The sequence below is a fragment of the Citrus clementina genome, unplaced genomic scaffold, assembly GCF_000493195.1.
Source record: "Citrus clementina cultivar Clemenules unplaced genomic scaffold, Citrus_clementina_v1.0 scaffold_8, whole genome shotgun sequence".
Classification (NCBI taxonomy): domain Eukaryota; kingdom Viridiplantae; phylum Streptophyta; class Magnoliopsida; order Sapindales; family Rutaceae; genus Citrus; species Citrus x clementina.
In genome coordinates, this window is record NW_006262022.1 from 20,228,259 (window position 1) to 20,242,526 (window position 14,268).

Sequence of the window (14,268 nt, forward strand, 5' to 3'; positions counted from 1 at the left end):
TAACGAAGATCTATTTGATGCAATTGGCTTCTTGTACTCATGCTATCATTACTTTTAAACAAAAATTAAAGATGTGGGAGATCACATACAATACATACAAAAATATATACTTTAAATTTTTATTACTATTACATCATCTAATGATAGCATAATTGGTTAGTATTTGACAATGAAAGCAATTGATCAAGAGCTCAAGTCTAATAAAATACATTTGAATTTTTTTTTCATATTTAATACTAATAAATAATAGTATTGGCCCAATATTTTCCCCTTAAGCTAATCTTATTAATTTCATACTATTTCGATCAATTATCTGGTGTAGCTGTAAATATTAATGTACTTTTTATAATGGTTAAAAGTCATCGAAAATAGTATTTTATTTCTACCACAAATTTAGTAGGTTGAAAATGTCATAGCTCAAATTGTACCACCTAATGAATTATCATGCTCGATCACTTGTGACGACCTTGATATTTGGTCAAAAAAAGATACGGTATTTTTCGATTACTAAATTCTTACCTTTGCAAACAATAGTGATATAAGTGCTTACTGCCAAACATTTCAAAATTTCACTACTTATTTTCAATCAGTTTCATATTTGGTCAAAATTAAACTTCTATTATCAATTGCGAAACGGTGTGGTCATAAATAATCATTTATTTCTAACAAATTTGATAAAGCTATTGAAAAATTGTTTCATTTTTTACCATAACTTCCTTTCATTGAAAGTGGTATTATGCCAATAATTTCCCACAAAAAATATGTATTAGCGATTAATTATTAAGTTATTTTTAACTGTTTTTCTCCATTGAAAATATAGAACATTACTTTATTCTTTTAGGGATGAACTAATCTTTGCAATCGAAAATAATAATATTTTTTACTAATTTTTTCCTGCAATTAGTAACGTTTGTAAAAAAAAAAAATTATTTTTCTTGTAGTGGCATGCCAATATGTATTCTCGCCAGTATAGTGAACCCACCATCATTTTATTGATTAGAACGACATGGAATTTATTTTACCCTTGTAATTTTTTTAAAGGTATTTCAAACTTTTGTTAAAAAATTTTAATATGTAGTGAATTCACACTTATTTTATCACTTTAATCTAGGGATTCACCTCTCTTGACCTTGATATATTCTATCTCCATGTCTTTCCTCTTTACCTTGTCCTCCCTTCTAGTTTTTGAATAACCTATATCGAATACGATAACCTGCTTGTAAGACAGCTTAATCCTCTGTCATTTAATCAACTAATGTTAATTCAACTTGAATTTCTTAAATCTTAAGGTGAATAGTTCTTGTGATGGCTTGTTTTGTAGTCCTTTTAATTAAGGATGAAGTGATTTGTGGGATTAATACACATGCATCAATATCTGAAACATTTAATGTTTGTCTACAAGGATCATGATAGATCACTCCAATAATGATTACAATATTGCAAGAATATATATCATTAGTGAGTATAAAATATAATTTTTTTTTGACAAATATTAATTCTTTAAACATTGTTGCTTCAGAAATACTCCCCTGCCTAATTGCTTTTGAAACAAGTAAGCCGAGAATATTATTGGAACTTCAACAAGCTAGTACAATTTAAAAAGCTAGAAATTTTAAGAGAGTTTCATTCAACTTTTGGTAACGTGGTTCAGTTCGATTTCTGTTTTGATTGAAACAAAAACTTTTGACAAAAGAAATAAAATGTAAAGTGCAAAGAGAATTGAAGAGAGAAAATATTTTGTATTATTTTGGAGAGATGAATCCGTAGGTTGAACAAATAATTATGGGTTGGGTCTACTATTTATTGAATTTTTCTTTAACACAAAATAAAACTCCTTGTAACTTTTATCTTAACCGTTTAAAGAATATTATTTTCTCACCAACAAAGTCTCCCTTCAAGATCAAAAGGATTTTTCTTCTTTCCTTCGTTCTTTTTTCATTTTATTAATTCATGCACCCGTTGAAATTCAAATCTAACTAAATACTATATATATAAATTTGTTCCTTCATCACTTGAGAGCGGGACTGTGGATTCTTTCTCTTCGTATGCTTGGATGTCATTTTGTTCATTGTAATGTTGTGTTTGAGTTTTTGACTAAATGGGTTCTGTAATTTATTTTTTTTTTCCTGATTTTGTAAAGTAGTGGGCCATCATCTTATGAAACAGTAAGTGCACGTTGTGCCAAATCCCAATTCTCAGAGTTTGAAATTAATGTCGGCTACGACTCTCATCTGCGATCCCAATGAAATTAAAGCATTTGCTTTCCACTCTCTTCTACATACATAATTATATACTATGTTTTCTTAGGATTGCAACTTACAAACACAAATCTAGAAACATTATGGAAACCAAACACCACAACAGGAAGCCAAGTATTCTGATGTTACCATGGCTAGCTCATGGCCACATAACTCCATATCTTGCGCTTGCCAAGAAGCTCTCGCAACAAAACTTTCACATATATTTCTGCTCTACTTCCATCAATCTACAATCCATAAGCCAAAATCTTGGAGAAAATTTTTCAGCTTCAATACAACTTACAGACCTTCAACTTCCTTGTACATTTCCTGAACTTCATGATCCATATAATCACACCACCAAAAACATTCCCCGCTGTCTTATCCCCACTCTCATAGCAGCATTTGATGCTGCAAAACCTGCATTTTGCAATGTTCTGGAGACCCTTAAACCAACCCTAGTAATTTATGATTTATTCCAACCATGGGCCGCTGAGGCAGCTTATCAGCATGACATTGCTGCTGTTGCGTTCTTAACCACTGCTGCAGCAAGCTTTTCTTTTTTTCTTCATAATTCCAGCTTGAAATTCCCTTTCCCAGAATTTGATCTGCCTGAGTCAGAAATCCAGAAAATGACCCAGTTCAAGCATCGTATTGTGAACGGCACCGAAAATAAGGACAGGTTCTTAAAAGCTATTGATCTGTCTTGCAAGCTAGTCTTGATCAAAACCTCAAGAGAGATCGAATCCAAGTATCTGGATTACTTTTCTTATATAACAAAAAAAGAAACTATCCCGGTTGGGCCTCTAGTTCAAGAACCTGTATACACAGACAATAATGATGATACAAAGATCATGGACTGGCTGAGCAGAAAGGAGCCTTCTTCAGTTGTGTATGTATCATTTGGCAGTGAGTACTTTCTTTCCCAGGAAGAAATGAATGAGATAGCTAGTGGGTTATTGCTCAGTGAGGTTAGTTTTATATGGGTTGTGAGATTTCATTCTGAAGGAAAATTTTCTATCGAGGAGGCACTTCCTCAAAGCTTTTCTAAGGAGATTCACGGGAATAATAAGGGGATGGTAGTGCAAGGTTGGGCTCCGCAGGCTAAAATTTTAGGGCATGGAAGCATAGGGGGATTTGTAAGTCACTGTGGTTGGGGTTCTACTGTTGAGGGAATAATGTATGGGGTACCAATCATAGCGGTGCCGATGGTGCTCGATCAGCTATTTAATGCCAAGATGGTTGCTGATATAGGTGTGGGCTTGGAGGTACCGAGAGAGGAGATCAATCAACGGGTTAGAAAAAAGGACCTCGCAAGGGTTATTAAACAAGTTGTGGAGCAAGAAGAAGGGCAGCAAATAAAAAGAAAAGCTAAAGAATTGAGTGAGAGCATAAAGAAGAAAGGAGATGATGAAGAGATCAATGTGGTGGAGAAGTTGCTGCAGCTTGTCAAGGCACCTAGTTAGAGCTTAGCTCATAATTTGATTTGCAAAAACAAAGTTTCCAAACAACATTATTGCCTATATGATTTCAACATGTTCGTGTCTTCGCGGTGTTTCTCTAGTGTGGATGTAGAGTTTACAGCTATCGTCTTGTAATTTAGGAAACAACTTTTTTTTTTCCACTCTTTATTATACGTACACTTTAACCAATTATAATAAAGGTATGGCTATGTTGGAACAGATTTATGGTGGAGCACGAATTTCAGTCACAAACGCAAAGTGATAAATAATAAAAAAACTCATTATAACTTTGATCGTGTGGTTGTGAAGGGATGCTCTACCTGAGAGCAACTCCAATATAGTCAAACCCTTATGATAATATATAGATAATCATTTATTAACTAGTGAATGGATGGTCAATTGTCTTGATGGATAATTGGACCAATCAACTGGAGAGAACTTAGAGTTTTAGACGCAGAAATTTAATTATTATTTTTTTATGAATAAAAGTTTCGGATTAGGATTCTCTCATAATTTGATCTCCTCCTAATAAAAAATACAGGTGAGTGATTAATAGTTAATAAATAAAGAAAAAGCAAAAGTTAAATCTTACTCATACACTATCATTTAAAGACACATGGCACAAGATCTTTAAAAGCTCATGATAACTCAGATCAGGAGAGGATCTTTTAAAGACACATGGCACAAGATCTTTAAAAGCTCATGATAACTCAGATCAGGAGAGGATCTTTATCCGTTTCAATCATTGTTAAATTTGCGCCCAATAACTCTAAGGGAAAAGAATACCTACATCCCCAAGGTTTGAGAAATAGTCATGTAGATCCTAAGTTTTCAATAAAAAAAAAAAAATCAAGACCCCCTTTTAACTATAATACCCTTTGATTCTTAACTCAAAAAATTTGACTCCAATGTTTTATAATAAATATGCATAATATTAAAATAAGTGTAACAATATATACATTTTAAAATAATTTCAATATTTAGAAAAATATTTTAACACTTTAAAATCTTATATTATATTAAGTTAAATACTTAAATTAAATTTTATAATAAATAGACACATAACATTAAAATAAATACGCAAAAATTTAAATTATTTTCGATATTATAGAAAATAATTTTAATACCACTAATGCATTAGATATATTTTATTAATTGTGAAATCTATTTAGCCCAAAGATTTATTTAAAATTTTTATAATAAATACAAATATGTTATTAACATAAATATAATAATTTACATTTTAAGAATTTATTTTATATATTAAAAAATATTCTAATATTATAAGTTTACAAGACAAATTTAACCATTTAAATTATATTTATATTTATTAAAAATTCTAAAGTTAATTTTTTTAATTACTATCTACTAAGTGTATTATAATTAAAAGAAAATATTTTATCCTTTATTAAAAACTTAAAAATTTACATGATTATTTCTCAAACCTTTAAGATCTAAGTCTCTTTTTTTCCTAACTCAAATGTCTTAGCATTACGCAGATGGAGTTTGGTGATTGTCCACGGACAGCTGTTGTCAATTGTTGATAGTGATTGACATTTAACATTCGTATTTTTATCAATAATTAATTATGAAATAATATGAAAATTTTCTTTTATAATGTAAAGTGATAATGAACATTAGTAATTTTATAATCTCTAAATTTCTTTTATAATGTAAAGTGATAGCTGCATAAATTTAACTTCTTGGTGCGCGGGCCATAGAGGTAGTAATTTTAATGTGAAGTAATAATGAATATTAGAATTTTATAATCTTCAGTCTTTTTCTTTTTCTTTTTCTTTTTTTAATATAAAGTGATAGCTACACATATATTTGTCTTCCTGCAGCAGAGGCCTGTGGCGGTAGAAATTTAGGTCTTAATTGGTACATCATTTGATTTAAAATAAACGGATTTGGGTATATAAGCATTGATTCAATTAATAATGAGTCTCATTTAATAAAATAAATGAGTCTAGTTTAATAAATAAATTATTCGAGTTCAATGATTTGTTTAACAAATTACTTATGTATTTTAATAATGTCCAAAAATTAGAATTATTTTTGTTAAAAAATAAAAAATACTATATAATATTCAAGTGATATTATATATTGCTTTAAGTTAAATTGAAAATAAAATTTAAGTTAAACAAATTGATTTGTTTGTTTGTTTATTAAATGGGTTGATTATGAATCTTGATACTATGATTCTTTTAATATAAAAAAGTTGAATCTAGATTTATCAAATTTTGACTCAATTTATTTAGATTGGAGGTATTGACACCTCTCCTTAATCCTTACAAAATTTTGATCACTTATAAACATGCCCTTTTCGTTCCCCATTTACCCCTTCTTATAAACCCAACAAAAAAAGATTCTTTACAAAATATTTTCAAAATCATCATATGTTGATTAACAGTCCCCTAAAAAAGATGGACTAGTAATACAACAATGGTTTCTTAATTTTAGCTTCTCTTTCTCCTTTCAAATTTCTCTTTTAATCTGAATAATCCTCAAGTTTGTTATTAATATCTTCCTTTCGTTGTTAAATTCTTATTCTAATATTTTATTTATTTATTTATTTTTCAATGTTCGATATTGATCTGAATATTGAAAGTGAAAGCTTTAAAATTTTTTAACATCAAAAACAGCCAATAGCCAACAACTGATTCAATTTAGGGTTACATTTGTAAATACAAATAAAAGGTATTCTATTAGGAGTTTGAAGGGGCACCAATAGCTCCGCTCTTTATTTAAATTAGACGCAAGTTCCACGCAGTCACGCACCCACTCAAATTACCATCCAGTAGGTCCAATTTAGAAAGGTTAAGTTGAACACTAATTATTATTATTATTATTATTATTACTTTTTCGTTTTTTTATTGACTTGCCCAGTCCATTGAAAAAATAAAGATTTTAAATAAAGATGTGAACTATTGCGAAAGTGTTGTGTAATATTAGTAAGAAAAAATAAAATAAAATAAAAGTAACATGCTATATGCACTTAGATTTCTTTCTCTCCTGCCGTCCTAGTCACCTTCGATCGCGATGATGAAAAATTTGATTAACAGTGAATTAGAAGATAGAAATGTGGATTCTCCACTATATAATAAGTCAAGGTTTGTTTGACATATAACAGTAAATATGTAAATAGAAATGTGCAAAATAAAAGAAAAAAATCAAGACAACTCCAATTACGAAATGCTAACCTAAAGTGGCTTTGTAAAATAAATTAGAGAGCCATTATGCATGAATTTTTTACACAACAAAATACCATAGAATTTAAAATTTGACGTATCAATCGATAATGCAAAACAACGAAATGTTGGACTCAATTTTGGATTCACCATGAAATTACTTTTTTTTTTTAATTGTTTCCTTCTATTTTGAATGAATTTCTCTTGGTTTCATCATATATATCGATGACGGCCACCAAAACTGCCACTTTACTAAACCTCTCTTTAAACTAAAATAGCAAACAGTAATATACGATACTATAAAATTCTTAAATGATGAGGCACAAAACTTGGTTGAATTGATTTTGTTACAGTCTTCTCATAAGTCTTGCTGGTATATTGTATTTTTGTTTAATACTAAAATTTATTAGATTGTAATGTTTAAAAAAGAAAAAATATTACTGGATTGCAATATTTGGAATCTCCATTTGATTATATAGTTAAAGAGAAAATGTGATGGCTAAACTAATAGAAATTAAAATGTTGTGCGAGCGGTCATTTCATAACTTTACCATCCCTAATCCCTAAATTATTGATTCATATCACAGAGGATATTGGGTTAAACTGCAATTTACCCTGACAACTTTTTTTGTTTTTGTGTTAACTGAACGATAAAGTGGTTCATATCAGCAATATGCATCCTATCGAAAAGATAAGCAACACATTCATTACAAGCTTCAAGCTAGTTAGCTGGAATCAATATACAAAGTTGAAACCTATGCAAAAAAGATACGCGACGACACATTCATTACAAGCTCTAAGCTAGTTAGTTGGAATCAAACGTACAAAGTTCAAAGATATGCAAAATACTGCTTCTCTACCGGTATCTTGACAGTTACCAAAACAGCAGAAGCTGCCAGCATACTTGACCTAAATCCAACCAGTGCAATCACATTCTTTGAAGTGCATATAACATAGTGATAAGCTAATGCTTTCAGAATTTTTGAGATATCAATACTCAGCTTAAGTTCAGTCACAAGATCCTCCACAAAAGCATCAATAAACTTGTCGATTGGTATAATGTGAGATATATGGGCCGAGCCCATTCATCAAAACTACTTATTTTTTCTCCAAACCGTTGAGCCATTGGTAATTCCAGATCCATAAAATCAAATTCAGACTTTAGAGCTGGCAAAATTTGACACGATCCGATTACCCGACACGAACACGACACAAATAAATAGGTATGGGTCATCGAATTTAACACGATTATTAAATGAGTTGGGTCCGAGTCGACACGATTTTTTTTCGTGTCGGGTTAGGGTTAAAGTTCTTGACCCATTTACCCGATCAATGACCCGATAATATTTTCTATTTCAAAATAATTTGTAGGTTCTTGTTATTAAAACTCAAATATTAGAGATGATCATCTCTTTTATTTTTATTTTTTGAAAAGATTAATATAAACACAATATTTTATTTATAAAATTTTATATACATTTAGAGCTTCAATAATGTAAATGTGTAAAATATTGTTAGACATATATATTTTATAATATATATATATATATAATTAAAATTTCAATAGTGTAATTGTGTAATATTTTGATAGATTTATACATTTTATAATATCGATAAATTATGTATGTATTTATATATGCACGACAATGTGTAAATGTTTGATGTAAATTTTGTAGATATTAAGCGGGTTATTGGGTAACCCGATTATTTTTTCGTATTGGGTTTGGGTCTCAATATTTTGACACGATTATTAAATGGGTCGGGTTTGGGTCGACCTAAATTTGACACGACACAAACACGACCCGATGACCCGTTTTACCAGCTCTGAATTCAGTAATGATGCATCGTTACGCTATCAACATTCTAAAAATAGCCATCATTCATTAAATCTTTGTTGCAGGTCATAAATTGGTCGATGATATTCATGGTTATATGTTCAAGATATTAAGGATGAGGTACATTCATGGTTATATGTTCAAGATATTAAGGATGAGGTACATCTCTAACAGTTTTTATACATGAGATACTACAAACCGAACCGTCGAAGCGATACAAAAATAATTAATTAAACCTAACATAATAACCAACGAACAAAGTCGTCGACGTGAGAGAGACCCTGAAAACTTACTATTAACTTATGCATCACAAACTTACTTAACGCTTTACAAACGCTGCAGATATTGTTGTCCCACACTATTTTAATTTCCTTCAATATACATACATACATACATACATATATGTACATACTTGAAAAACATTAAAGTGCAAATCTGGCTAAAGAGACATGGTCAGTTGTTTAGAGGTTTTCCAAACAATTATGAAGAAGAAAAGAAAATGAAATTAAAAAATAATCTTATCTTGCCCAAAACTATGGTAATACGTCAGCTACTATATGTATAACCAGAAATCATATCTCACAGACACAGTATTCATGATAATTGCACTAGCAGGTTGGTTGAGCTTGTCAAAAGCACAAACATGAATGCTAATGGAACGTAAATATTAATATTATTTTTTGTTGCCAATAATTATTTTTAGACAAAGTAAAAAAAAGTATATAAACTCAACGGAACATATTCAAAAAGGGGGTATTTAAACCTTACAAATTATGTAAATCTATCCATTTACTAAAATTATTCATAAAAAATTAACATTATTTTTTAAATTTTAGAGGGGAAAATATTTAAACAATTAATCAATTTGATCCTTCTCTTCCTTTAGACAACTTAGGCCGTTGCCTAGACCCTATTATTTATTAAGGCTCCCAAATTTACATTAAACTTGTTATGTTATATTTTGAAACATGTAAATTCCTATAATATAGCTAAATCAATCATGTTTATATATTTATTTTTAATTTTTCATTACTTTATAATTATCTTTTCCTAAAAAATACCAAAACCCCAATAAGTCTCTATTTAAAAATTATAATTAATGGATTAAATTCAGTGTTTAACTGATCTTTTTACTAAATTTTTAAAAAGATATAGTTGATAATTATTGGATAAGAATATAAAACTAATAAAATTTTAATTGTATGTTGCTATATATGCACGTGTAACATAATATTATAAAGAGTTGGACATAGGATAGCTCAGCCTTGAATCCAAGACCTTAATTAATATTATCAGTCCATATAAAATATATATATTTTTTATGTTAGAATTAACTAATTATTTTTATTTTAAATCTATGTAAAAATCTTATATTTGTTAACTTATCCATTACTTTTTTTTTTACTCTTATGAAAAAAGATATATATATATATTTTTTAACTTTATGTGGTCATAGTCACTCATCAAAGCCTCAAACCATCAAAATTAACAGTGGTGGCTTTAGCACTAGACGAACTAGGTAGTTGCCTATTGTCATGGCCCAAGCCTCCAACATGGCCCGACCCATGGATGATTCTAGAGCCATGGAGACTCATCTAGTGTTTAGATATTTTCTATGTTTTTAATATGGGTAGGTGGTAGGTGGTAGGTGGTAATTGTGCATTAACCCACTCTCTTGTACTCTATGTATAGGAGGAGGCCTCATTTGGCCACAACACACAAGAAACATAAGCAACAAGCAACACAAAACCTTGTAAACATTTCATCAAGCAATACAAATCCTTTCCTCCCATCTTTTGTGAGTTAGAGTGATTACTTATTCTGATTTTCGAATCCAACATTGGACTTGAGTGTAAGGCTGAATTAGGGCCAAGAGTGCGAATTTGGCGCCTAAGGCTACACAACACAGCATAGGACAAAATCGAGCCGTGACACTTGGACCCCATATTTAGAAAGACACAATTTTTCGGTATCTAGTTATTAATTAGTATAATTAATATTTTGATAGGATTCAAAAAATTTAATTTACGTATATATTTTTTTCTATAGTAAAAAAGCCTAATTTTTAGGCTTTACGCTATTACTCTCATTCATAATTATCTCTCTTATTTGATAATCTTTACCTTAATTATAAAATATATTTTTGTGGTATAGTAATTATTTTGAATATTGCTTCTTTATTTTTTTATTATTTCCCCAAAAAGAAAATCAATGCTTTCCCTTTCCAAAAAAAAACTCTTATTAAAATTAGTAACATTGGATTTTAAGAGCTAACTTTTAGAATTCTATTAAAGTTTATTTAAAAACTCATTATTTATAGACTGATACATACTAAATCAAGGATACTTTTAGCTAGGAATGGGAAAATCGGATTTCAGTTAGGGTTGTTCGGGTTTCAGTTTGGGTTTCAACCCGTTTTGGTTTGGGAAACTCAACCCAATCGGGTTGAAACTATAAACCCAAACCAAACTGAACCGAATTAAATTTAGTTTGGTTTGGTTCCGGTTATAAATTCAGGTTCGTTTATATTAAAATTCCTAATTTTATCTCCATCCAAAAAAGAATAATTAACTAAATATCAAACAAATTTCTCGTAATGTTATTCACTAATTAAATAATTAAAATAAATAACTCTATATTTAACAATTAACAAAAAAATTAAAAATTAACAAAAGAAAATTAAGAAATCAACTAACAATTAAAAAAATAAAGTACTAAATGATTAATTAATGGGAGATCAAAAAAAGAAGAAGAAACATTTGGTGGTGGAGGAATAAAAGAAGGAGAAGAAGATGCTTGGCAACATTGGAAGGAAAGAAGAAGAAGAAAAAGAAGAGAAGAAGACTAGAAGAAGAAGAAGAAGTTGTTCGGTGGCGGCAAAAAGAAAGAAGACGAAGAAAAAGAGAAGAAAAAGAAAAAGAGAAGAAGAAGAAGATGATATTTGGTAGTGGTGGAAGAAAAGGAGGAGAAGGAGAACAAAGAGGAAAAAAGAAAAAGAAGAAAAAGAGTGTGGTGGCTGAGAAGTGTATGTTTGGGAATTGGAAGTTGTGATGTGTTAGGGTTAGAAATATGTTTTTAAGTTATTATTTTTTTAATTTTCTTGGTTAACCCGTTCAGGTTGACTATTCAGTTCGGGTTTATTACAACTTGATCGGGTTTGAATTTTCAGCCCAAACGGGTTGTAAACTTCGGATCAACCCAATCCGAACGCTCACCACTACTTTTAGCAAAATGTTTTTGCTCTCTCTTCTCTTTCTCTATGAAATTCACTGGCATCATTATACTAATCTCAACTACTCAACTCGAGGTGTTATTATTCTATTTTTTCTATTTTTTATTATTACTGTTCTTAGCCTTTTTAAATTTAATTTATTTTTTTATTTTTCTATTGATTAATCTTGAAAGTTTAAAAATTTATTGTATTAATCTTTAAAATGTCTTGAAATATGATATGTTTTCTGATATTAATGGATTAGATTTATTTTCTGAGTTAAAATTCTTAAAATATGTTTTACATATTGAAAGAAATATTCCACTTGATATACTTAATTTTATTAAAAAAATAGATTATTTTCCAAATGCATTTGTTGCTTATAGAATATTATTGACAATATCTATAACTGTTGCTTCTGTTGAGAGAAGTTTTTCTAAATTAAAGTTAATAAAATCTTATTTAAGAACTACAATGTCACAAGAAAGATTAAATGGATTAGGTATATTGGCTACTGAAAAAGATTTGTTATCTAAATTAGAATATAAGATTTTAATTAACAATTTTGCATCCCAAAAACCAAGAAGAATAAAATTTATTTGATTAGTAATTTGCATTAGTGATGGTTTGCAACAAGGATCATAACACGTAAGGGCAATGATTTACAGTTCCCTGGAAGATTACGGCGTGGTTGATGAAGGTTTAGAGTACCTTAAGGATGTGGAATTCGTGGAACACAAAGCTAGTTAATATTCCTGTGGAAATAAATAGATATCTTTCCTTTTTATTTTTTGGGATCTTGTTAGTAATTGTTGTAATTCAAGATATTATTGAAAATAGTTGAATTTTGAGCTACTTAATGTTCTTGTGAGAGTTGATATTTTAACATCACAAGGGCTAATAAAATTTTGCCTAAAGCCCCCATTTAGTTAAAGCCGGCCCTTAAAGCTAATATGTGAGTTTATCTCAAATTTGCAATTTTTATCTTTATATTCTCCCCTTAATTAATTGTGTTATTTAGTTGTCTCAATTATTATTTTTCTTATAATATTCTTATGCTCATAGCTTGTTTTTATGAAAATTGTGTGCATATTCACTCTATTTTATAGAAAAAAAATGTTAGCTTTTAGAAAAGTTAGTTTATAGTTTTTTTGAATAATTGTGTGCAATTTAAAAAAAGGAAGTCTTAATAAATTTGGCATAAGCAGTAAAAGATGTGAACTTCAGTGAAGATATTATTAATGGCCCAAGTTTTAATTGAATTAAAAGATGATCATACAATTTTAGCACTTTGTGAGCTTTTCAGTGAGATAAAACATAAACTTATGGCGGTTTATTAATTGAAATATTGGAGATTATTGATGAAGATATAAAGAAAGCGAGAGGAAGCAGGAAATGAATCAAAAAATCTGTGGGTCTCAGGGGTCGTGTGATACTACTGGTCCCCCCGTCATCTTGAAAAGCACTTCTTCCGAAAGCCCGAAAGCACTTTTGGAATTTTGCATTGCTTGGAGAGACACGATACACAACTGGGTTGCTTCTCTCAACAACTCTCTTCTCTCGCTTTCTCTTTGAAGAAGACTTCAATTAATTTGTTGGTACATGGTGTGTCGTTGTTACTCTAAAACCGAAAAGAGAAACTTCCAAAATAGATCAATAAATTGATCCATGGTGTGTCGTTGTCAGTGATTTGCAGTCACTATAAACGATTGAGCCGCCCTGGTCATTCTCACCACCAATAAATTTCATAGACAAATATCATATATTTATGGGCATTAAATTTCGTGAGTTATCGCGAATATATAAATTTTTAATTTAATAGAAGTTCAGTATATCATATTAACTGGAATTTAATTAATTGATTGCTCAAATTTAATCCTAATTTGATATTCTTAAAGTGTGTGAATTTTTTATAATTAATTATTCAAAGTGGGTACAAATTATTCTAATTAGTGTTTATTTTATTTAAATTATCAATTATTTATTTAGGGTTTAGAGTTGTTGAAATAACAAAATTACCCCGTGACAGCAGATTATTTGATTTGATTCAAAAAACAAAATCTAGTTGCTAAAGTTAGAGTTGGCAAAATGGGTCATTGAGTCGCGTTCGTGTTGTGTTAAATTTAGGCATATCCAAACCCGACCCATTTAATAATCGTGTCAAAATATTGTGACCCAAACCCGACACAGAAAAATAATCAGGTTACACAATAACCCACTTAATATCTATATATTAAACAAAAGTTACATCAAATATTTACACGTTGTCATACATACGTATGGACATACATACATACATACCTAATTTATCAATATTATAAACTATACATA

General features: G+C 29.6%; 1 protein-coding gene across 1 annotated transcript; it reads left to right on the top strand.

Moving 5' to 3' along the window:
* Positions 1–2,341: 2,341 nt before the first annotated feature.
* LOC18033904 (flavanone 7-O-glucoside 2''-O-beta-L-rhamnosyltransferase) lies at positions 2,342–3,703 on the top strand. The gene has a single exon (XM_006424250.1). It carries the CDS (start codon positions 2,342–2,344, stop codon positions 3,701–3,703), a length of 1,362 nt encoding a protein of 453 aa, XP_006424313.1.
* Positions 3,704–14,268: the final 10,565 nt, after the last annotated feature.

Excerpts from the sequence above, each read along its gene's own strand:
- LOC18033904 (XM_006424250.1), top strand. The coding sequence starts at position 2,342 with ATGGAAACCAAACACCACAACAGGAAGCCAAGTATTCTGATGTTACCA.